The sequence below is a fragment of the Girardinichthys multiradiatus genome, chromosome 6 (assembly GCF_021462225.1).
Source record: "Girardinichthys multiradiatus isolate DD_20200921_A chromosome 6, DD_fGirMul_XY1, whole genome shotgun sequence".
NCBI lineage: Eukaryota > Metazoa > Chordata > Actinopteri > Cyprinodontiformes > Goodeidae > Girardinichthys > Girardinichthys multiradiatus.
This window is the reverse complement of record NC_061799.1, coordinates 32,530,196-32,554,086: the sequence shown is the minus strand read 5'-3', so window position 1 is coordinate 32,554,086 and position 23,891 is coordinate 32,530,196. Positions and strand designations below refer to the sequence as shown.

The 23,891-nt window shown below is 38.1% G+C and overlaps 1 protein-coding gene across 6 annotated transcripts in view; it reads left to right on the top strand.

The window, feature by feature from the left end:
• The first annotated feature begins 95 nt into the window (after positions 1-95).
• The window catches only part of myo9b (myosin IXb), a 43,496-nt gene continuing 19,700 nt past the window's right edge, over positions 96-23,891 (top strand). For 4 of the 6 annotated variants that reach the window (XM_047368634.1, XM_047368633.1, XM_047368630.1 and 1 more), the window contains exons 1-16: positions 98-421; positions 3,422-4,247; positions 13,402-13,496; positions 13,650-13,712; positions 13,919-14,018; positions 16,380-16,486; positions 18,505-18,628; positions 19,526-19,615; positions 19,808-19,924; positions 20,110-20,244; positions 20,449-20,570; positions 22,252-22,390; positions 22,942-23,131; positions 23,257-23,332; positions 23,427-23,519; positions 23,644-23,683. In XM_047368634.1, the coding sequence (XP_047224590.1) occupies positions 3,468-4,247; positions 13,402-13,496; positions 13,650-13,712; positions 13,919-14,018; positions 16,380-16,486; positions 18,505-18,628; positions 19,526-19,615; positions 19,808-19,924; positions 20,110-20,244; positions 20,449-20,570; positions 22,252-22,390; positions 22,942-23,131; positions 23,257-23,332; positions 23,427-23,519; positions 23,644-23,683 (2,271 nt within the window). In that variant the 5' untranslated portion in view covers positions 98-421; positions 3,422-3,467. Of the gene's footprint in view, positions 422-3,421; positions 4,248-13,401; positions 13,497-13,649; positions 13,713-13,918; positions 14,019-16,379; positions 16,487-18,504; positions 18,629-19,525; positions 19,616-19,807; positions 19,925-20,109; positions 20,245-20,448; positions 20,571-22,251; positions 22,391-22,941; positions 23,132-23,256; positions 23,333-23,426; positions 23,520-23,643; positions 23,684-23,891 lie in introns of all 6 variants that reach the window. The other 2 variants (XM_047368632.1, XM_047368631.1) reach the window with 2 other exon arrangements.

Below are 23,891 nucleotides of genomic sequence, written 5' to 3'. Positions count from 1 at the left end.
GTGTGTGTGTGTGTGTGTGTGTGTGTGTGTGTGTGTGTGTGTGTGTGTGTGTGTGTGTGTGTGTATGTGTGAAGAAATGTAGGAAGTAGCGACAACTTTCCGCCTGAAACGACGAGAAGACTCAATCCTGCACTTTTCACAGAGAAACTGGCTTTTACGGAAAGAAAGGCGGCCATAAATATAGACAAACATTTATTTTTATGACTGGAAACTCTTTATTGGCATTTCACGTCTTTGTTTCGCTTTGTAAGGAGTTTCAGTTGATCTTCTTTTTTTTTTTTTTTTTTTTTTTTTTTTTTGATGTTTTCTTTTCTGAACTTGTATGACAGGAGTTTGTTAACGTCATACAGAAGTGCAGAGCTTTTTGTTTTTCTCCACTGTCAGTGTGTTTTAAAGAAGGAATGAGACACTTTCCTTAAAGGTAGGACTTTGACATTTATTGCCTGTTTCACACCTGTTACTGTTTGTTGTTTTACATAGATGCCTGTGTTTTGGGATTATGCTGGTTATAGCATGATTAATAGTTTTCTAGGCAGGCGTGCTATAACTGGAATTGTAGACTAAGTAAAACAGGCAACAATGTGAATAACGGCTTTAAAATAATATTTAACTGCAGTGGCATAATCTTATCTAAAAAAAAATCTAGAAATATCCTAACATTAATATGAGCACATTTATTGAGTGGGGAAAAAATCAAGATGAAATAACTTTTTTTTTTTTATAACCTTGGCAGAATTATTGGCACCCCCTACTAATCTCTATAGCATAAATGTAAATGAAGCGCTTTTCTATTTATGGTTAAGGGTTCTAGGATCTTGTAATCAGTAGTAACCCGTAACTCTCTGTTTCCCTGGGGTTCATATATGACGTGACACGGATTGTGTCCAAATGCGAACAGGTTGTTTGGAAGGCATAACACAAAAAAGTCATTTCTCTCCTACCATCACAAATGTAAGCATTTAAAGTTTGCCAAATGCTAATTCAACTGGAACCATTTCCCTTAGTCTGGAGAGATTGAGCTTTTCAGCACCAAATAAGGTGGTTTGGTATAAAACAAAACAGATTTGCAACACTGTGGGCCTGTCTCTTTTTGTAAGTTGCATTGCGTCATAACCTCTGAAATAATATGTAAACTAAAAAAGCACTCATGGACCTCCGCCAAGGCAATAGGGTCATTCATACATGTCAGCTTTTTTCCTGTACTGATGGGCTATACTCTGGATGGCTTCTGACCACCGTCTGTCAGCTGCTGACAGGGTGAGGAACCATGTGGTCCTTGTTCTGATACGTACCTTGTGTCAAACTTTTATCTACCAGTGAAAATGTGGCATTTCATTTGTGGCTTCAAATTTAGGGCTAAATTAAAGGGGCAATTTCACTGCGTTTTAATTGGTTTGAGACTAAGACTTTTCATCAACAGATATTCAGGGTGGGTCTGCCATGAAGCAAAGAATTATTTGAAAAAGTATGTCTGCTGTAAAGTATGGTGGAGGATCTGTGATGCTGTGGGCCCCTTTATCACTCAAAGGCCCTCAATGAATCCTGCCGGTGACTGTCGCTCAGTAGGAAGAGTAGTCATCTTGCAATTAGAAGGTTGTGGGTTCGATTCCAGCTTCCTCTTGCCATATGTCGATGTGCCCCTGGGCAAGACACTTAACCCCTACCGATCTGCGTATCGGTGTATGAATGTGTGAGCGTTAGTGAGTGCGATTGGGTGAATGTGGCTCTAGTGTAAAGCGCTTCGAGTGGTCTGTATGACTGGAAAAGCGCTATATAAGTTCAGTTCATTTCATTTACCATTTGTATTGCATGGCCAAATGATGCACTCTTGGGAATTCAGGGACATTTAAATACAAATCTGGTCGATTTTACCAACAAACTCAAAATGGGCCTTTATCGGGTCTTAGCTAGTTAATGATCAAAATACATGTCCAAATTAGCAGAAATGGCTCACTGGGCACAGAAATACCTTTCCTTTATGAAGAAGTTAGTTCCCAGACCAAGATTCAAATGAAAAAAAACATCTGTGGTCAATTGAGGTGAAGAAATCAGAAAGAGAAGACCAATGACCCTGGACGATCTAGAGCAGTGGTTCTGAAACGTTTTAGCTTTTGGCAAATGGTGGAAAAGACTCATGACTAGCATTTCAGTAAAGTCATTGCTTAAACCATATTTGCAAATATTATGACTCAATTATGCTATGAGGCTAACAATATATTGTTTTTATCTTTTTATTAGTAGGTCTGTGTTGCATTTTTTTAAATATAGATATGTTTTTAACATTGAAGAGGATCTCAACACCCCCCATTTGTTGATTCATGACCCCCAGTGGGGGATTCCTCTCTCTGCATGGTCCAAACATGTGACATATCAAGAATGGAAAGAAATAAAAAGTTGTTTTCTGTCCCAGGGTGATGAGAACAAAATCCCATCATTATGTTCTTGTAGACCTGCTTTGAGAGTTTTTGCAGCTCATTCTTAATGTCATCTTGACATTTTCTTGCATGGTGCCAGACAACGTTTATATTCAAATGCTGCAGTAGGAGGTACTTATGAGGCTTTCCAAGAGTTCTGCAGCCAAGTTCTTGTGAAATATGAAATGTCCTGGTTAGAAAGAAGTGTTCTTGTTTTGCCACCTCTATTAATATAATACATTTCTTTGTTCTTGTAGTATGTATTGGTCTTTGCAATCAGCAGAGGTGGTTTTTTTTTTAATATATAAGCAAAATGGTCACTTGACCAAGGCGGCATTAGAAGGGGGGTTCACAGGCACCAGTTTTAAAAAATATTGTCTTTTTATCTCAGTTTTGGCCTAAAGTGGTCTTGTATTGCATTTTTTTGGTAATGCTATACCCCCAGGTGAGCAGTTGCCTCCTGTTTGCTGCTGACAGGTAACCTGACCGGGCTGCCCAGAATTTACCCAGACCCCACAATCTGGGAGGATTTCCTGCGTTTGGATTGGTTTTCAGGAGCCATGGTTGCTTGGTGGTGTCAGTGATACTGGATCCACGTGGACTCGAGCTCCAGTTGAACTATGACATCCTCTCTACCTCGGTGCTAAATTAAGAGGCAAGCAGGAAATTTGATGAAAGTAGGTCTTGGCAAACGGGTCGCCAAAAGGGGGGCTCACCCAGGGCAGCACTGTCTCTGGCTGCCAACAGGGATGCCAATAATGTTTCCACTGGTTATTTTGTTTAAAAAAGTTTTTTGTTATATACGTATCACTATATCACTTTTTCTGTGTGAAATTATGCTATTGCAATAAAAGATTAATTCATTTTAAGTCTTTTGACAGATGTTTCCCAGAGGTACCAAAATCTCTGACTCCATCCAAGCTTTCTCAGATATTTTCATATTATTGTTTATTTTTTTATTTTACCTAAATATGTAGTTTGATTTCTATTGTGCGTGATTTTTACAGTGCATGGTGGGCGGTGAGTTATGCAGAAGCCCGTCTCTGGATCAGGATGAGCACTACAGATGGACCTGGGACCCCTCACCATGATGAAGAAGCCCGTGTTGTGCAAATCTACCCCCGGTTACCTCAGGAGACAGAAGACTACTGTCCCCTGCAGATCGGCATCAAGGACACAGTGAAGACTGTGATCCACAATGCTGTGGTTGCCCTGGACTTGGACTCGGACTCCAGCCAGACCTACAGCTTGCTGGAGGTGAGGGGAAGAGGGAGCAAGGAGACACCGCTTGAAGATGAAGACAACATTTTGCTGCGGGTCCTGCTGTGGCCCCCAGAGACACAGAAGTGGCACCATAGGAGCCAGGGGTACTATTTTATCCTGCAGCTGAGCAGCAATGAAGCAAAGCAAGTAGGAACTTCTAAAGAAGACTCTGATGACCTCTGCAACCTCTCCTCTGTGACCGAGGAGGAAGTCCTGCAGGTCTTACGCCAGCGCTTCTTTAAGCACAAAATCTACACCTACATCAGCAACATCCTCATCGCCATCAATCCCAATAAGTTTCTACATCTTTATTACAATCCAAAATATGTGAAGCTGTATGAGAACCAGCCGCTAGGCAAACTGAGTCCCCATATATTTGCCATAGCCGACGTGGCCTTCAGAACCATGCTGAACAGGCAGGTGAACCAGTGCATTATGATATCTGGTGAGAGTGGATCGGGGAAGACAGAGAGCAGCAGCTACCTCATCCACTGCCTGACTACACTCAGCCAGGGAACGTACTCTGGTGGAGTGGAGCGAGCCATCCTGGGGGCCGGACCGGTGTTAGAGGTAGGTCACAGCTGTAGGAAGCCACTGACACTGTCACAAGCATTTATAATTTCTATTTTTAACGCTAAATTAAAAGCCCATTTTATTTTATTTTTTAGGTTAATAAATGATCTGGACAGCATTTGACCATCTGTTGTTCAAAATGTGAAAGAATGCTTTATACTGAACAGAGTTTTGATACACAATTTCAGTCCTTTTATTCTTTTTCTGAAAACACAAAAATATCATATTTATTGGGGGGTGTAGCAATACCTCAATACCTTAGTCTGAGAAAGCATTAAATAAATCTATCTAATAAACATTTCTTTTTAAAAAACACAAGTGTAACATTAAAATGTCTATTTGTTTGTTACTAATGTTGCTGATAAGTCTCATGGTAAAAGGTAGCTGTTTTTGTGCAGAATGGGCTTCGTCGGGGGGCAGTGGTTATGTATTTGGTTGTGTGTGTGGTTCGGTGGGGGTGAACGGAGGAATTCACCTGTGGTCCCATTCAGTCAGAATTGGACCACAGTATCCTCACATCTTGGAAGGCAGAACCTGAAAATGCTTGACATTTCTCTTTTAAGAAGTAATCACCTAAACGTATTAAGAAAACAGGTTCCACTAAAGTTTCGCACAGAATTAATCGGACCTGTTCGTATTTTGTAAACTGCTTCAAATATTTTAATCTGGCTTAATGATGTGTGTTGTACAAATCAGATCAGCTGAGCATTTGTTCCTGTTTTTTTCAATATGAAAAATCTGTAAAAAAACAAATGAACTGTTGGCTTTCATGGGAAATATTCTCTGGTATTGCAGCCCTAAGTGAGAGGAACATGTTGATATGTTTGAGATATTTCCCACTTTCATTCCCACACACTCATTGCAGTTGTAAAAACCAGTCCTGGGTTAAATCGGCAAATGAACATCTTGTAGCTTCTGCTGCAAGTTATATGGAGGAATAATAAAGTTGAGTGGTGCCTTTCTGGGCTCATATGAGTAAAGTCAAGCCTGCAGTGTGACGCACAATGGTACGAGTTCGCTTATCAGCAGATCGATTGTGGCAGATTATTTTTTTTTTTCTACTCTAGTGCTGACAGTTAAGATGTGTCCATACTAGTCTCGTATGCTCTTTTTCAAAAACCTGCTATTTGAGTTATCACACAGAAAGATTCAAATTAAGATGCCCCTCCCGTGTGAAATGAAAACATCTGCATACTCTTCTAGTAACTACAAAAGGCTCGGGAATTTTCAACAGTAAACAGAGCTGTGTTAATCAAGCAGTGTTTGTAAAGGAAGGCTGGGTTGTACTTCAAATGTTGAAGAACTGTGAAAAAGTCTTAAACTGGCTCTGTCTTTATGGCTTGCCTCAAAATATTTTAAGGTGATGTTGATCAACAGTTTCTCAGGGTTTTGCTAGTTTTTTTTTCTGATTTTGTGTCCAGTCCTTTTACCAGATTATGACAGTGTGTTTAGAAAATTAGAATATTGACAAATCGGGGAAGAAAGGAAAGGTTTCACTCGCAAAAAAACTATCTAAAGCAGATGAACATTCGAAGACAAACAAACCGACAAAGACCTGACACATAACCTGAGAAATGCAACATCAATCTGTTAATCATCTACTATCTGCCACATTTCCAGCTAACAGATGTTTGGGAATCTTATGTTTATGCTCAACTACTTGTTTATGTGACAAACTGTTTTATTTTTACTATTTTCTTGTAAAGTAACCAAAAGTAGGAGGATAAATTGTGCCTTTGTTCGGAGACTGCTAATATCTTTATTTACAATCGTCATCTCACAAAGTTCATTGTATTTTATTCGTTTTTATGACAGACCAACACAAAGATGCACATCCTTGTGAACTGGAAAGAAAATAATGCTCTCAGGTCTTCAGAGAACATCTGGGTTTACCCTCAGACACACACAACAGGACTATATTTATTTATTTATTTGGTGATTTCTGAAGGTACATCCATTACACTGGGTTTTATTCGGAGGAATTCGAGTCATGGGGGCTAAAACCCTATGCATTCCAGATTTGTTTTAGATTTTCATCTGTAAAACATTCGAAAAACCATGGATCATCTTCACTTTACTTCACAATTATGTACAGGTCCTTCTCAAAATATTAGCATATTGTGATAAAGTTCATTATTTTCCATAATGTCATGATGAAAATTTAACATTCATATATTTTAGATTCATTGCACACTAACTGAAATATTTCAGGTCTTTTATTGTCTTAATACGGATGATTTTGGCATACAGCTCATGAAAACCCAAAATTCCTATCTCACAAAATTAGCATATCATTAAAAGGGTCTCTAAACGAGCTATGAACCTAATCATCTGAATCAACGAGTTAACTCTAAACACCTGCAAAAGATTCCTGAGGCCTTTAAAACTCCCAGCCTGGTTCATCACTCAAAACCCCAATCATGGGTAAGACTGCCGACCTGACTGCTGTCCAGAAGGCCACTATTGACACCCTCAAGCAAGAGGGTAAGACACAGAAAGACATTTCTGAACGAATAGGCTGTTCCCAGAGTGCTGTATCAAGGCACCTCAGTGGGAAGTCTGTGGGAAGGAAAAAGTGTGGCAGAAAACGCTGCACAACGAGAAGAGGTGACCGGACCCTGAGGAAGATTGTGGAGAAGGGCCGATTCCAGACCTTGGGGGACCTGCGGAAGCAGTGGACTGAGTCTGGAGTAGAAACATCCAGAGCCACCGTGCACAGGCGTGTGCAGGAAATGGGCTACAGGTGCCGCATTCCCCAGGTCAAGCCACTTTTGAACCAGAAACAGCGGCAGAAGCGCCTGACCTGGGCTACAGAGAAGCAGCACTGGACTGTTGCTCAGTGGTCCAAAGTACTTTTTCGGATGAAAGCAAATTCTGCATGTCATTCGGAAATCAAGGTGCCAGAGTCTGGAGGAAGACTGGGGAGAAGGAAATGCCAAAATGCCAGAAGTCCAGTGTCAAGTACCCACAGTCAGTGATGGTCTGGGGTGCCGTGTCAGCTGCTGGTGTTGGTCCACTGTGTTTTATCAAGGGCAGGGTCAATGCAGCTAGCTATCAGGAGATTTTGGAGCACTTCATGCTTCCATCTGCTGAAAAGCTTTATGGAGATGAAGATTTCATTTTTCAGCACGACCTGGCACCTGCTCACAGTGCCAAAACCACTGGTAAATGGTTTACTGACCATGGTATCACTGTGCTCAATTGGCCTGCCAACTCTCCTGACCTGAACCCCATAGAGAATCTGTGGGATATTGTGAAGAGAACGTTGAGAGACTCAAGACCCAACACTCTGGATGATCTAAAGGCCGCTATCGAAGCATCCTGGGCCTCCATAAGACCTCAGCAGTGCCACAGGCTGATTGCCTCCATGCCACGCCGCATTGAAGCAGTCATTTCTGCCAAAGGATTCCCGACCAAGTATTGAGTGCATAACTGTACATGATTATTTGAAGGTTGACGTTTTTTGTATTAAAAACACTTTTCTTTTATTGGTCGGATGAAATATGCTAATTTTGTGAGATAGGAATTTTGGGTTTTCATGAGCTGTATGCCAAAATCATCCGTATTAAGACAATAAAAGACCTGAAATATTTCAGTTAGTGTGCAATGAATCTAAAATATATGAATGTTAAATTTTCATCATGACATTATGGAAAATAATGAACTTTATCACAATATGCTAATATTTTGAGAAGGACCTGTATATTGCACTGAATCCCAATAAAACACAGTGATGTTTGTGGTTGTAATCCTACAAAATATGACAAGGTTCAAGGGTCGTGAATGCTTTTTTAAGGCACTGCAGTGATAAATCATCAACAAACAAAGTAGGTTAACAAACAGAAACCATTATTATGAAAATAGTCGGGTACTGGACCGCAAATAAGCAAGTTTGACTGTTTAAACAACTTGAGCCTTCTTGCAGAATTTTACATCTGAGTACATGGTCTTTATATCGGGACATTTTCACTACCAGGCCCGGTATGTTGGCTGGTATTGCACTCTCTAAAAATGTTTCTAAAATGTCACTTCAGGTTAAGCTTTTATCTTTATTGTTGCCAATGCTGCCAAATCAAAGTTGTTGTGCTTTATCTTTGTCAATGAGTAACGGGCTCAAATTTCTCATAAAACTTTCCCAGTAGCTTTCTGTTTCAGTCTTTTGTTGTACAAATCTAATCTGACATATGATGCATAACTGGGGAAAACGGTTTGTTCCTAAGGGAAACATTTGCCTCCTGGCATTATTCTCAGGGGTCAGCAATGCAGTTTAAAGGAGGCACAGGGAAAATGTGACTTTACTTTGGTTTAATTGGAGGAAAATTGCATTTTTTGTCAAATTTGCAGCCTGAGAACAGATCCACAAGTTGAAAGTAGGGCATTAGCAGGTTTCACTTCATTTAAACTTCGGTATTGGGGAACAAACTAGCAGAGTTGCTGTAGTAACAGTTTCATCAATGTTGTTGCCTTTTGACTCTTCACTTATTTGTTCCAGTAGTAGGTGTGCAAACACCAGAACTTCGCCCCCTCAGATTTCTGCATGCTTTCCGCATACTTTCTGATTGATCTTTCTGCCAAACAGATGCCACAGAAAAGGCTTCAGCTGATATGGTTACAGATTACACACATGCTATGGGCCCACAGTCAATCATCAGACGGTGACAAAATATGGATTCTGCTCCTTTCCAAACAAGTTCTGCAAGACTTGTCCTGGAAAAATCCCTTTGTTTAAGATTTGATTCACTTGTTAGCAATGTTTCGAGCTATTCACCCTGAAGGCTTTTGAGATGAATTTAGCTTTCAGGCAGTTTGACTGCAAAAATGAGTGAAGAGAAATGTTGAAATGAGTGTTAGTGTTAGCTGGTGCATTTGGCTGATGTGCTTCTGCATTTATGCGCCTTTTTTAACATATTGGGATTTCCTTTGTATGCATGAGTCACATCAGAACTAGTACTTTCTTGCTGTTTTGTTTTCCATGTTATCTTGCCACCACTATGCTGGGGAAAGCCTACTCAATGCTTCTTATCTTCCTGCTGATAGAAAACCGTCACTCCTTCTCACCTTCTGTACCCGTTGAAAATGTTAGTTCTCAATAATGAAATTTATGCTCTAACTGGAAAAAACAATATGGCGTTTGACTTTGTATTAACAGGGGGAATTATGCTTCAGTTATGCGTTTATGAGACTTCACAGAAGGAATTTGCAGGGCGTTGTCTCTGAGGGAACACCAGAGCGGGAACGACAAATCGAAACGTGCCCGAGCAGGCTCGGCCAGGTCCACTGGCCAACACATGTAATCAAGTATAAATCAGCTTCCATCTCTCTTTGTTGTTTGAGGTACTTTTTTGAAAGAATGTCCAACCTTTGCTTTTGTCAAACAGTCAATAAATAATGTAAATTTCTCAACATACTCACCATATTAATTAATCTTGTTTCCAAAACACAATTGTCTGAGTACAAAGACAACAGTCAGATTTTTAAATGGTTTTTACTTTCTTTTACACGTATATGCTTCATTGTGATAAATGTAGCACCTCGTCCTGCAGCAGCCCAGTTAGTGCTTCAGCACTGAAACCAATGGGTGTAATTTTTCCTTGCCCTTTGCTAATTCAGGATTTGTGCAGCTCAACCTATCTTGTTCTCCTTCTGTTGCAGTTTTTGTTGCTTTACGTTAAAGCCATGCTGCAGAACGTCTTTGGGGATTACTTTCATCTAATAAATGAGACTTTAAAGTACTAAAGAAAAAAGAAAACAGTAGCTCATTGTTTGATTTAAATCACCCCAATAGCCCCATTTTCTCCTAGTCTACTTCCAGTTCATACCTGCATGCAACCTTTTTCAATTGTGTATTAAGTTAAACTATGGAGATAAGTAACAAAAAAAATCACGCATTCATTTTAATGATTTATTATTAATATTTTAATAGTTTTCTAATTATGCTTTGGTTCTTTAAGAGACAAATGGTTTATTAGAATAAATTTATTTAGACTTGTTCCCAGTCGTCGCTCCTAAAGGTGATCCTGCCAGATTTGCCAAAGGCCTAGGTTGGTTTGGATTTCTTTTTCCATTAACGAATTAAGTATATTAGATCATTTTATAAGCAAAGAAAATAATTCAACTAAAAACAATGATTTTGTTTTGGGGTTTTTTTTGTTTGTAAAGAATCTCATGCTGGAACTATCCCCAATTTTAATCTTTCTCTTAAAGTGAAAATGTACAATTGTCTTATTAAGGTCTGTACAATATTTCACAAATTCATCATTATCGTAAAGAACTGCTTGGACTGCAGTAACTGGACTGTTCACTATATGATGAGCCAAGCATTCAGGCTCTTCATGCTAGTAACATATCTGGTTATGTTTGTTGTTTAGCGCAGCAAAAATGTGTTAGAAGGACATTAAGATGTTAAAGTTGTTATAAAAACTTAGCTGTTTCTTTTTGCCATGGAACTCTCTTACTGAGATGGAAATAACGAATTTATCCTTTTTCCAGTAGCAGGAGGGATTACTCTCTATCTGGTTCTCTGTTGTTACACTGAATTTAAAGCAGAAAGACATTCGTACAATATTCAAGTATTTGTGTGTTAATTGAAAGTCATATCATCATCAGGACCTTCTCTAACATTGTTGCATGGTTTCCTAACCTTAGTCTTAATTCATCCGTTTTTTTCTCAAGGCGATAAATGTTTTCAACCTTCATACTTTTTAGCGCCATTACTTTATGGCTTGCCTGCAGATCATTAGCGCTTGTGTGAGTAGAAGGACCCAAACTACTTCATCATCTGCTTCAGGAAACTCTGCTCCTCGTCTGAAAAAGTTGAACCAAATGTCTCTTTATTTGTACCTTAGAGTACCATCTGCCTCCTTCTCTCCAAATGCCTCATCTCTTCCGCTGTGTCCAGATCTTTCCATTGATGTGAATAATAATCAGTTAAATTAACAGCATTATTGCATGAGAAGAAACCTCAGCTGTATTTACATTGGTGCTCCAGCCATCGTGTGATCAACACTGTCTGGCTCGGTGTCTCCAGCCACGTAGCTCCGGCTTGTTTGAACACAAACTGTGATGCACTGGAATGAAGGTCATCACTTCCTAGAAATGCTGTTTGGAGTTTTGTTTGAAGATCAAATCTTAGAATGAAAATGTCACTATGTGCTTTATTTATTTATTTATTTATTTTTGTTTAGTTTTGTTTTAGTGGGGTCAGTTGTGCTTGCAGAAGTATTCACACCCATTTAATGTTTTTTCACATTTTGTCAAATCACAACTAGAAAGGTGAATGTATTTTATTGAGGTCTTTATGTGATAGAACAACACAAAGAGGTGCATAATTGTGACATGGAAGGAAATGATGATAAATGTGATAAAATGTGAAAACGTTCACAGAACCTCTTTACTTTTGCAAGGTACTCCTTGCTCTCTGCAGTATTTAAGTGGATAAAACTTTATAAAGGAAGTTTTCTTTAATGCCTCAATTTTGCATTAGTATTTCATTAATTATTGTTAGTTTTTGTTTCAGTTGTTTTACTAGTAGCAAATTATCCAAAGTTTATTTGGGTAATGTTTTTTGAATGAATAATAAGATAGAGTTTTAGATTTAGGATTGTAAGGAAATAAAGTGCCTATGTTGTATGGACAAGGAATAGACAGGAGCATTTGTAAAAAACAAAATAGAGTTTAGAACAAACAAAAAAAACAAGAGAAAGAGAAAGTTTGCCCTTTTTTATCTATTTTGGAGTTTTACTTAGCAGGAAATAATAACAGAAATTAGGTTTTTACCAGATTCCTTTTTTTAGTCTTATCTCAAGTGTACAAAAACACATTGCAGATTCCAGACTGTCATTATTTGTTTTTTAAAGAAAGGTGTGTGAAAAAACACAGCCTTGCTGATTCTATAGGAGTAAAGTACGAGTCTGGTGCTGCTAATAAAATGTACTTAGCTTATCAGCAAGTGTGACCACCTATGTAAAGCTAGGGGTTTTAACAGCGTGCTGGTCTGTAGCATAAAGGTGGGTACTAACCCAATGCCAAGATGGAAAGACATCAGCAGTGATCTTAGAGAAGCTGTGCAGGGTATCTAGGAAAGGTTTTCAAACAATTAGAAGGCCATCATTCTACAGTGAGAACGTTTTTTTTTTTCACAAATGGAAAGCATTTACGAAAGTTATTAATCTTTTCAAGAGTAGATGGTTAAGAAAAGTCACCCTAAGTTCAGACCGTACATTGCTGAAAGAAACTGTAAAAATCCCAATAGCTACATCTCTGACTCTACATGCCTCAGTTTGCATTCAACATGTTTGCGTTAAAATGATTTGGGCTTGTTTTGCAGCCATGGGACCTGGGCACATTGCAGTTATTAGGTCGACTATGAATTCCTCTGCATACCAATGTTTTCTAGAGTCAAATATGAGGACATCTGAATGACAGCTATGGTTCCTGTTATCCAGTAAATATATGACAGAAAAATAATCACAGTAGTGTAATGGCGCAGTCAAAGTCAAGACCATAGCTATTAGAAAAGCTATGGTAGGACATTAAGAAAGTTGTGCAAAAACAAATTTCTGTAAAACTCACTGAACTATAGGAATCAATGGCTTCAAGTTGCTGTTAAATTTGGGTCTACAAGGAAGGTGGGCAGTTCCAGCCCCCGAGGGTTGGTGTCCTGCTTGTTTTTAGATGTGTCCCTGCTCCAACACACTGCAGTCACCAATTTCTGCAGCAACCTAAAAGCAGGTGTTGCTGATTAAGGGAAACATTTAACACATGCAGAGCACCAGCCCTCCAGGACCTGAATTTTCCACCTGTGATCTACAAGCTACTTCAGTATAGGGTTTACAAACAGCTTGTCCATTTGACTTGGTTTTTGTTACATAATCACAATGTGAAGTCTGTTGTGTGGTTTGTTCTCTAGAAGTTGAATTTGAATCATATTAGAACCTGGTAAAATCCAGACCGTTTATAGTTTGTTGATAGCAGATAGCAGAAAAATATCATGGCATTCACACATGTGCACTGATGAATTGTTTAACTCCTATATGCAGCAAGCATTTACCATGTTTATGTATCAGGCCCGGTTGTGTATAGGAGAGGTTCTTATGCTTTTTTTCATTGTTTATTTTGTGTACATTAACTTGTGTTGCATTTGTTTGGACAGGCATTTGGAAACGCCAAAACAGCAGATAATAACAACTCCAGCCGCTTTGGAAAGTTCATCCAGCTCATCTACCTGGAAAGTGGTGTCATCAGAGGGTAAGGCATCATGTGCTTTGATAGTCACCAGCCTTCTGTTCAAAGTTGGCGGATTTTACATTACTTGTCAGTGCAATACTTTTATTTATTTGTTTCTTATAACAGTTTTTCTCACTTATCTGTAAACACTTTCTTTTTGTACATTACTTACAGGGCATTTGTTGAGACGTTTCTGCTGGAACAGGGCCGCCTGGTGTCTAGAAGTAAAAATGAAAGGTACTAATATTAAATCTTCACAAGAAAATATCCAACCTGGATAATGATCCAAATCCCAGATTTTCTGTCATTACGTGGCATCAATCTATATGTAACCCCAATATCTAAAAGAAGCCACCCTAACCATATTTACAAGATTTCAGAGTGAGCTGCTATTGATGTTGAGGACCAAGGTTAAAAGGTGCTTTGCGATGTCTTATCCATAGGAACTACCATATCTTCTACTGTCTGCTGATGGGTGCGTCAAAAGACGAGCAGGAAGAGTTTCATCTGTTGAAGTTGCAGGACTACGTTTATCTCAACCAGGTACCCTTTGATCCACACACATTACTGTGGCAGAGAAAGAGGAAGTGAAGAGCTAATTTAAGACATAATGAATAGATAAAGTTTATTGTAGGGGTGGGGGGATCTGCGCTTCGTCTTTAATAAGAACAGACTACTTTTTCCTTCTTTTCTCCCCTTTTTCCCTTTTGCCCCGTCTCTCTCTTTTTCAAGCTTCTGTTTTCCTTTTCATTTCAGTCTCCGTGTCCGTAACAATTGAAATATTGCCAAAGAAGTTTATAATAAAGTTTCTTTTATAAATATCAAGCAGAGCTTCAAAGCATTAGCTGTGATACTCCGCCTGTGAAAGTAAATCTGTTGGGCAATTTCTTGGCACTCAGACAACAATTCTGAGCGATACTCTGCCAGACAGGACACGGTAAGAAAAAAAAAAAGTAAATAAATAAAAATAAGAACAGACTACTTATTCATGAAATTTCTCATCAATAGAATGACTTATAGGCTTCCCGTATGCTGTAAATTTACACTACCATGGAAAGTGTAAGGTTAAATTATAACTAAGCTCAAACCAGAGTAGTAGGTGGAGGATTTAGTTTAACACCTTTCTAAAAGTCTAACATGTTTGTTGCTGTCTCATACAGTGAATTGCAAAAGTATTCATACTTCAAACTTTAGAAATGTCACAACCACAAAACATCTATGTATTTTATTAGTATTTTATGTGCTAAAAAAAAAAACACAAAATAGTGCATAATTATGAAGTCGAAGAAAATAATACATGGTTCTCAAAATCTTTTACAAATAAAAATCTGAAAAGTGTGGCAAGCTACATGTGGCCTTCAGATGAGCTCAAGAACAGTCCGTACAGAGCTTTATGCAGTGGGTTTCCATGGTTGAGAAGCTGTGTCAAAGCCTTACATCAAGTGAAATGCAAAGAATCGGATGCTGTGATGCTAAGACATGCCGCCACTGGACTCCAATTCTCGTGAGTGAATCATGCCATCCTGGACAAGTCTGGATTTCGCAGTTGCCAGGAGTATGGCACTTGCCTAACTACATTGTGTCATGTATAATGTTTGGCGAAATGGCAATATTGGTGTGGGGCTGTTTTTTAGGAGCTGTGCTCGCCCCCTCAACAACCTCTTAATATTTCTGTAGGCCAAGACATTTTGTGCAATTTTATGCTCCCAACTTTGTGGGAACAATTTGGAGATGGCCACTTCCTGTCCCAACATGACTGCACACCAGTGCACAAAGCAAAGTCCATGAAGAGGAGTAAGTTTTGTGTGGAAGAACTAGGCCAGCCTTCAGAGAGTCCTGTCCTTGATAGCACCTAAAAGAACCCCTTTGGGATTGATTAGAGTCGAGACGGCAAGCGAGGCCTTCTCGTCCATCATCAGTGTCTGACCTTGCATATGGTATTCTGGAAGAATGGTCAAATATTCCCACAAACACTCTCCTTAACCTAGTAAAAAAAAAAAAAAAAAAAGCCTTCCGGTGGAGTTGAAACTGAGGGTGGGCCGACATCATAATAAACCCAAAGAACTAAAAAAAGGAAGTTAACTCCAGTTTATTTACATGAAGGCAGATGACCAAATACATTTGGCAATATGCTGTGACACCAAACACTTAGACTTGAGTTTACTTAAGTTTACTTTCTTAATAAATCCTACACTATAACCATGTAGTTTTGTGTGAAAATCTGCTGAGACTTTGTGAAATTATTTCCAATCAGACAGGAAATTTAATTTGACTTTTAAATATCCATTTAACAATTGAATTAGTTTTCATACCCTTTCAGACTACAACTTGATATGGTCTGCTTTCCCTGGTGATTTCTGCTTCCTACTAACAGGATCAAACTGAAGAAGCACAGTAATTTTTAACCTGCATGACTTTTATTAATGATATCATTTGGTTTTCCTAACAATGCAGAGTATCTTAAAACGTTATCTGTTTCTAGAGGTTAAAATGTTGCTGAGTGGATCTTCTTAAGAAGATTATTTTGTCTTTAACTCACCTTTTGACAGCAAAAGTTAATGCAGTTAAGTATTTTGCACAGATTTATTATCTCATCTAAAAGTGCTGCCTTTTCTATTGAGATAAAAGTAAAAGATAAAAAGCTTTGAGACTAAGTCAGCTCAGTTTTCTAGTTATTTCTGTTTGTAGATAACAAATAGAAATAAGCAAAAACTAACAGCATCACATTTTCCAGTTTACTTTTTATAAGTACTGGCTTTCCTAGAACCACAGTGTTGGCATTTCTGGCAATTTCTCATGTGATGCTCAAATAATACTGATAGTGTACACTGGTTTAAATGAATTTCTTTTCACTATGCATGAACACACTGTTTCTGATGCTTTCTCTCTTCACTTTTCCTGCAGGAGGAGCTTTATTTAGATGACAAAGACAAGCTCGAGCTCAGACACGAGTACAAAAGACTCCAACAAGCTATGGAGATGGTTGGCTTTTTGAACTCCACTAAGAAACGGTACATGTGGTTGTACTCTGCTACATATCTGAAAAGCCACAAGCTTGAGTAAAGCTTACCACTGTTTCAAGAGAAAAGCTATCAAGATTAATTGATGATCTTAATAGCTTAAGAAATATGAAGCTTATAATTGAGTACTTTCTACCAAGCTTTATAATCCATAATAACATGTAAAAAATGCCTTGATTTTGGAGTAACATTCACACAAGCGCTCTTCCATAGCTTGCATTCACCCTGTTTGCAGGCTTCTCACATCTTACTTAAAGTGTTCACCTGTTTGCCAACAGAGCTGCAGCAGGGGACGAGCGATGTAATTGAAACCAAACCTTGTCAAGTAGCTTCTGCTTTCTGTACTGGTTTCAGTAACGGGTCTGAGCTTGTCACTGACGAGCTGGAGAAAAATGCAGCACTTATTCCAGACAGCGCCTCTGAATACCTCAGGACACAGTGTGCACATGGAGGCAGCAGTAGCATAGATGATAAACTGTTCACGTTGGATCCCCTGGTGAATATTCACACACAGCAACAGGAAATTGGATTAAAGATTAAATAGTTTTAATTAATCAGAAATGTTGATGGTTATGTTTAAAACCACATTCAATTAAGAGGGCAATTTGATGATCCCTATTAGATTTTTGTCTTACACTTGGTTGAGCTAATGCAATTAACATTTATTTTTGAATGTTTTTCCCAATCTGGTTAAGTCGACATAAGCATGATAAAGCACAAATAAGTTACAGATTGCTCTGAGTTTTTACACCACTAGAGGCCATCATAGTTATTACTTAACTTCAGAGTTAAGCATTGGAGATTTGTTCCTAAATAAGCCTTGAAACAAACAATAGGCTACTGTTCAGAATGGAAAAACATAGAAAACAAATGATTTACACCAGAAAATGTAAATAATGTTTTATTGAATAAATACATTTTTAAGCTAAAATGATCAGTTAGGATGTGCTGCACTTAAGTTTTATGTGATGGGAAAAATGTTTTGATACTTCTGTGGTTTTGTAAATATTCTAGAACTTTTCCGGAAATACAGGCGGAAAAATGCATTTTGTGCCATTCTGACTGACTTTGAGCTCATTGATGTTACGCCTTCCATTTAATACCTTCTCAAAAATGTACCTTTCCTGAACACAGCATCCAACTGACTGATCAATGTAATTTTCGACTCATCCTGCAAACAGACGTTGAGATGGCCAGGTTGACAGTCATTAACTGATGTGAGATTATCACGGTATGATAATCTTGAGTGGTTTCACTGTAATATGGCATTAATAAAAACATTTAAAACATGGGGGGCGCTAGAGAGTTGAGGGGGAACTTTGCTTCTCTATGGTGTTTTAAAATGCTTTATAAATAGAGCTGAATTGGACTGGATAATTTGGAGTAAAACGTTAGAAATGCGGTGGGTTACAGTGACGGGGCTGTGGGGTGAGTGGAATAAATGTGTGTATATTGGTGCACAGGTTTGCCACATCTTTCCATTGTGGTCAAGTGAGTGAGAGGAAGGGAACAGCCTGGACAGGTTTGTGTCAGATCTGCATTGCAGTTTGAGAAATTGGTTGATTGTGAAATGTTGTCATGTTTTACAGACATTTATACCGAGTCTGGTTTTTCAAAAGACTTGTCACGCTCAGGACATGCAAAAAAACAAAAACAAAGAATCCGCTTTGTTGACTTCACGTGTTTTCAGGCTGATTCATAGTGAGCGAAAAACTTTCCAGGAGGTTGAAGAGGATGATGAGCTCAGATTGACCGATTTCAGTATAGCACAATTTTGGTGACCCCAAAACGTTCTCTGGCTTCTCATTGAATGCACTTTAAACCATGAGAAAGGTGTGATGGAGGATTTTGGCTGTTAATTATAACTATAAAAACCCTGTTACACCTTGGTAAGAATAACTGGCCCATGGCTAATTGACATTCAGCTCTCAATCATGTAACAGGTTTGTGTTATTTCCACATTGAAACTGCTTAAAGTCTTCTCCTTTGGGTGTGTTTTCACTTTACAGCATTTTTTCTGTCCTGTCTGCCATCCTGCTCTTGGGAAATGTGACCTACAGTCTATCGAAGGATACTCAGGTCCTGGAGGCTGGGCCAACAGAGGTTTTATCTTCACTATCAGATCTACTCATGGTAATAAAGATGATATTACACATTGCTGGGTTTATTATAAAGACAATAACAATTACCCATGTCACACAGCTGCATAGCTGCCTTGCATTTCACTGGCAAGTGAAGATACTAAGCTTTATGTCAATCATCATTACATTTTTAACACATCTGAAACTGTTCCAAATAAAATGGGTTCACAAGCTAAGCCAGGTTGCCACATATGTTTATGGACATATGCTAAATTTTTGTGCATTTGCATTGCAACTTAGAGATGCAATATAACTTCAGATATGTGCTGCCTCTGCAGGTTTTAATGTTGCAGCAGTGACCTGATAATAGCCCTACTTAACCTCACTCTAAACTATGCAGGCACTCTGTCTGCACTAATGGAGATTCACTCCCCTCAGCATGCCACATTTCTGGGGTTGCAGACACAGCATGGGAGCTTGGGCTATTGCTTGGTAAAGTTGGCTAATAATATTCAGCCACTTGGGGGCACTCAAAAACCTTGAAGTTTTAGTCCAGAAAGATGAGCCAACCAGTTTTTTTTTCACACATAAAAATAGAAGAAGAAATACACAGTGACACCACAGCTAAAAGTAAATGACTCTGTCTTGATGGTGTTGCAAACTGTACATTTTAGACCCTTTATCCAAGTACCTAATATATGTCATGGGGTTACACCATAAATGATATCCGTAATTGATAAAAGTGACAGAAAATTCAGTTTCACAAAACGCTCTTCATTTCTTCATGTTTGGAGCCATATTGGCTGAAACAATGTGGCAGCAGATTAACATGGTGCCAATGAAGCAAAACTACTTAATATGGATGAATTCACAGACATTTAGAAATTAGATAAAGTTAAATAATCTGTATGACGTCTATTTTGTTTACCTTGTCCTCTTTTATCTGTAGGTGAAAAAGGAGCAGCTGGTGATGGCATTAACCAAGAAGAAGGTGGTGACTGCCACCTACACTATGTTTTCACTCTACACACTACAAGAGGTAATTACTTTGAATTTAGAATTTGGGCTGTGAAGATCCTTAATTACATATAATTAAATGATTTTCAGCTAAAATAATTTATTTTATTGCCTTGCATCAAATTTATTAGCTGTTATAAAAACACATAAAGGGAATTTTATTCATGCTGGTTTGGTTGGTTTTGCTGGATATTTAGTTTTGCCATGTTTTCAGGCCACCTCAGCACGTGACTCCATGGCTAAGTGTTTATACAGTGCTCTGTTTGACTGGATCATCCTTCACATTAATCACGCAATGCTCAACAGACGAGACATGGAGGAGTCCGTCTCTGTGAGTCAAGTGATTCAGTTTGGCGACAATCAAAAGCACTGACTATAAGACTTCTGAATGCCCTGAAAAGTTGAATTTTATCCTACTTATTTCTCTGATCTTTCAGTAAATCTTTGTGAATGATATGAACATCATCAAACTACCTCATATGCTGGTTTTTTCAAGAGTTCATGTCATGTTTTTAGTGTTTGTCCATTGGTGTCCTGGATATGTTTGGGTTTGAGAACCTCCAGACAAACAGTTTTGAGCAGCTGTGCATCAACTATGCCAATGAGAAGCAGTGGCTTTACATCAACCAGCACATCTTTAAGAATGAGCAGGTACGTTTTCCTGGTATTATATTCTTATAAACATGACAAAGCTTTCATGTTTCTGTTGCTTCTGCAATCACCTGGATTAAGTCTTTTTTTAAAGCATTAAATTATAGATTTACAGTAATTCAATGCAGAGCATAACTAATTTAGGCCTACATAAATTTTCTGGGACGTTTGCAATTACTTGATTGCAATTCTATGTCTTTGTAGGAGGACTATGTGTCAGAAGGCATAACCTGGCAAAACATCAACTTTACTGACAACATTGACTGCATCCAGCTGATCAGCGACGAGTCAGTGGGACTCTTCCCCCTGTTGAATGAGGAAAGCAAGTAGGTGACATTTTACGTCTAAAGAGGACTCCACATTGGATGTTTTAAAGCGCTGTTTAACAATTTAGAAATGGTAAGGAGGGACATGTTGTGGTGGAATAAAATGCTCTAATGTGAAGACATAAAGTATTTGTTCATAATAGTTCGGTCCCCCACATCCGCTCCTGTACTCAAAGAGGCTGATGTTTTCAAGCTGTTGCACCCAGACTATAGAAAGCACTGCCTCTCTTCCTAAGACGTTTGGGCTCTGTGGATACTTTTAAAAAGCAGCTGAAGACATTTTAATTCCAAGAAGCTTTTAATCAAACACAAGCTTTTATGATAAACATTTATGACTGTGTTTTGTTTTGTTTTCTGCATCGTATGTCGCTGTGTGTTTTGTTGGGTTACCCTTCTTGTGAAAGCACTTTGTGACATCCTGTCTGTGAAAATGTGCTGTATAAATGAACTGTTACTTATTACTTTAAACACCGTCATCTGTCAGTTTGACTAGAATGACTGGACCTGAAAAGCAGCAGCGGTGCATATAAAGCTCTGAGAATGTCTTTATTAATACATCAGAAGCACACAATGCATTGTATAACATCTGTTTGTAAGCTCTTTATTTTTATGTTTAGATGCAGAAAATGCAGAAAACTACAATGTTTTTGGCTTGGTATAAAAAAGCCTGATCTTTCCAATCTTTGCAATGTCATTCTGTATTTTCAGGCCCTTTTTGACTATTTTTAGGCGATTAGAAAAAAGCTTATGATGTAATTTGAGGATAATTTTATTTTAGGACACACATGTTCATAACCAGTCTCTTCTGATGGAAGAATCATGTGGAGTAGTTGGAAGTTATCTATCTGAAAACACAGCTGCTTTGAAAATAAAGCATTGTGCTGTTTTATTGTTTAAAAGCATGAAATGCAGAGAAATTTCAGATTAGGGTGATGGAAAGTAGGCATTTCAACCTTAAATACTTTGAGATCATCACCAAAGATGTATTGTCAAATTTTAGTGGAAACATACAGAAGGTCTGTTAGCAGTTAAAAGAAGAGCATAACTGCTGTAATTTCATCAGATTTTTCCATTAATTATTGAGAATGGTAAACATTTTTGACAAGCCACTTATTTTATAATATGTTCATAAAAGCTGATTAATAATGTTAATGTCAAAGTTAATATGCCTTTTACATTTTTTTTATCTTTTGATACATCTAATTTCCTACCATTAAAAACTTATTGGTTGAATAAAAATAATTTAAAATGTAACTCTGCTAGGGGTATCAATAATTTTGTGTTTAGCTGTATGTGGGATGCAGCATAAAACCAATATTTAACCATTATAAAACCATTTGCTCTGTATTAGCAGGTCAGGTTATTCTGTTGCATCAGATTTTCTATTCCTAATCTACTTTAGGAGGCAATAAAATATGACGGCATTGCACTTATCAAAACAAAATGCAAACAATTAGGAAAATTAAAGCCTAGCTAATCAAGAGGAGGTCACAGCAAAACTTGATCATCCAGCTTTTTTTATATTAAAGTCTGTGTTTAAGCTTCAATTCGTGCATGACTCAGAAATCGTTTTTCAACAGATAGCAATACATGTTTTTTGTTTTATTTTGTTATTTATTTGGCCTTCTTCACTTTCCCAGATGTTATGTGGTTAATGTAACTATCTTTCTGTCTCTATCAGCCTTCCTCGGGCAGGAGATGAAACCTTGTTGAACAAGTTTAAACGGCACCATCAGAAAAGCTCTCGCTTTGTGGTTTCTCCCAACGAGGCAACGTTTACCATCGAACATTGTGCTGGGAGAGTTAAATATCACATCAAGGTAAAACTGCCGCAACACAAACATTTCTACATTCCAGTTAAGATAAATATTTGTCATTTATCTACAGAAAGTTAATATGTAGGAAAAAGTCCAAATAACCCCAAACAAAGTGATTGGTTGTTTCACAATACATTAAACACAATCCATTTCTGTAGAGCAAGAAGTTGCAAATATATGTAATTTGAAATTTTCTTTTTCCTTTTATACTGTGCACTAATGTGTTTTTATTTACAATTGAAACCAGAAATTAACTTTTTGTTTTCTCACTGTCAGATTTTAATTAGACTAAACATTTCGGGTTTTAGTTGGTCAGTTAGGATTATCTAAATTATTTCTTTTTGCTAAAACTCAGATTAAGCAGAGAGTTTTCTCAAAGCCCAATTGATGCCATGGCTTTGTTAGCTTCTGGTTGGTTCATTTACAACATTTGAGGTAAACGGAGACACAACTGTGGATGTATTTTAAGGCAACACTTCAACCACGCTGTTTTCTTGTATGACGCCATGGAAAAATCAGTAAGAGAAAGTCTGATTATTCTGTGGGTTTTTCAGGACTTCAAAAAGAAAAACACGGAGCACATGCGTCCTGAAGTCGTATCTCTGCTGCGGAGCAGTGAGCTTTCATTCCTGCATCACTTGGTTGCATCCAACCCTGAAGCCCTGTTCAGATGGAGCATCCTCCGAGCAACCATCCGCATCGTCTCAGTGTTAAAAAAACTCTTAAGGCAGCGTGCAGAACAGAGTAAGCAGCTTTTTTTTTTTTTGTAGGGCTGCACTGAATCTTTGAGTGAAACAGTCAGCCTCTGCCCTGCAGGACCTTCACATTGCATAAGTTAAATTAAGTTACTTGTTGAACTTTCATCTCAGTTGCTGCAAGACAGAGCTCACGCAGGTCGCTCATTTCCATCAATAGGCGCAGCAGTTATCTAAACAGACTATCTGGGTAATTATGACTACTTGTAACAATTAAGGCAGATATACTGTATCCTGAAATTAAAATAAATGAATAACTCAAAGCTTTTGCTTGTATCTTCCAGCATCAGCCAGACTCTGGATTTCTCCTTTGATCGCTCTGATGAACAATCGATTGATTTGTTTGAGGACATATTTGAGAGTTACGAACAGAGAAAGTAAATAGACAACATGGTGTCTGTTTAAGAACTCAGAAAAAACATAATTTTTTTGAGACTGAAAGTTTTTCTTTACAGTTTGTCTGAATGTTTGAACCTTAATATTTCCATATTTTCTCTGCAGGAAAAACAAAGGCAGTCGACAAAAGCAGCTCATTCCGAAGGTAAAGATTTGCTGAGCTGCTGTTTTACAGGTCCTTCTCAAAATATTAGCATATTGTGATAAAGTTCATTATTTTTCATAATGTCATGATGAAAATGTAACATTCATATATTTTAGATTCATTGCACACTAACTGAAATATTTCAGGTCGTTTATTGTCTTAATACGGATGATTTTGGCATACAGCTCATGAAAACCCAAAACTTCTA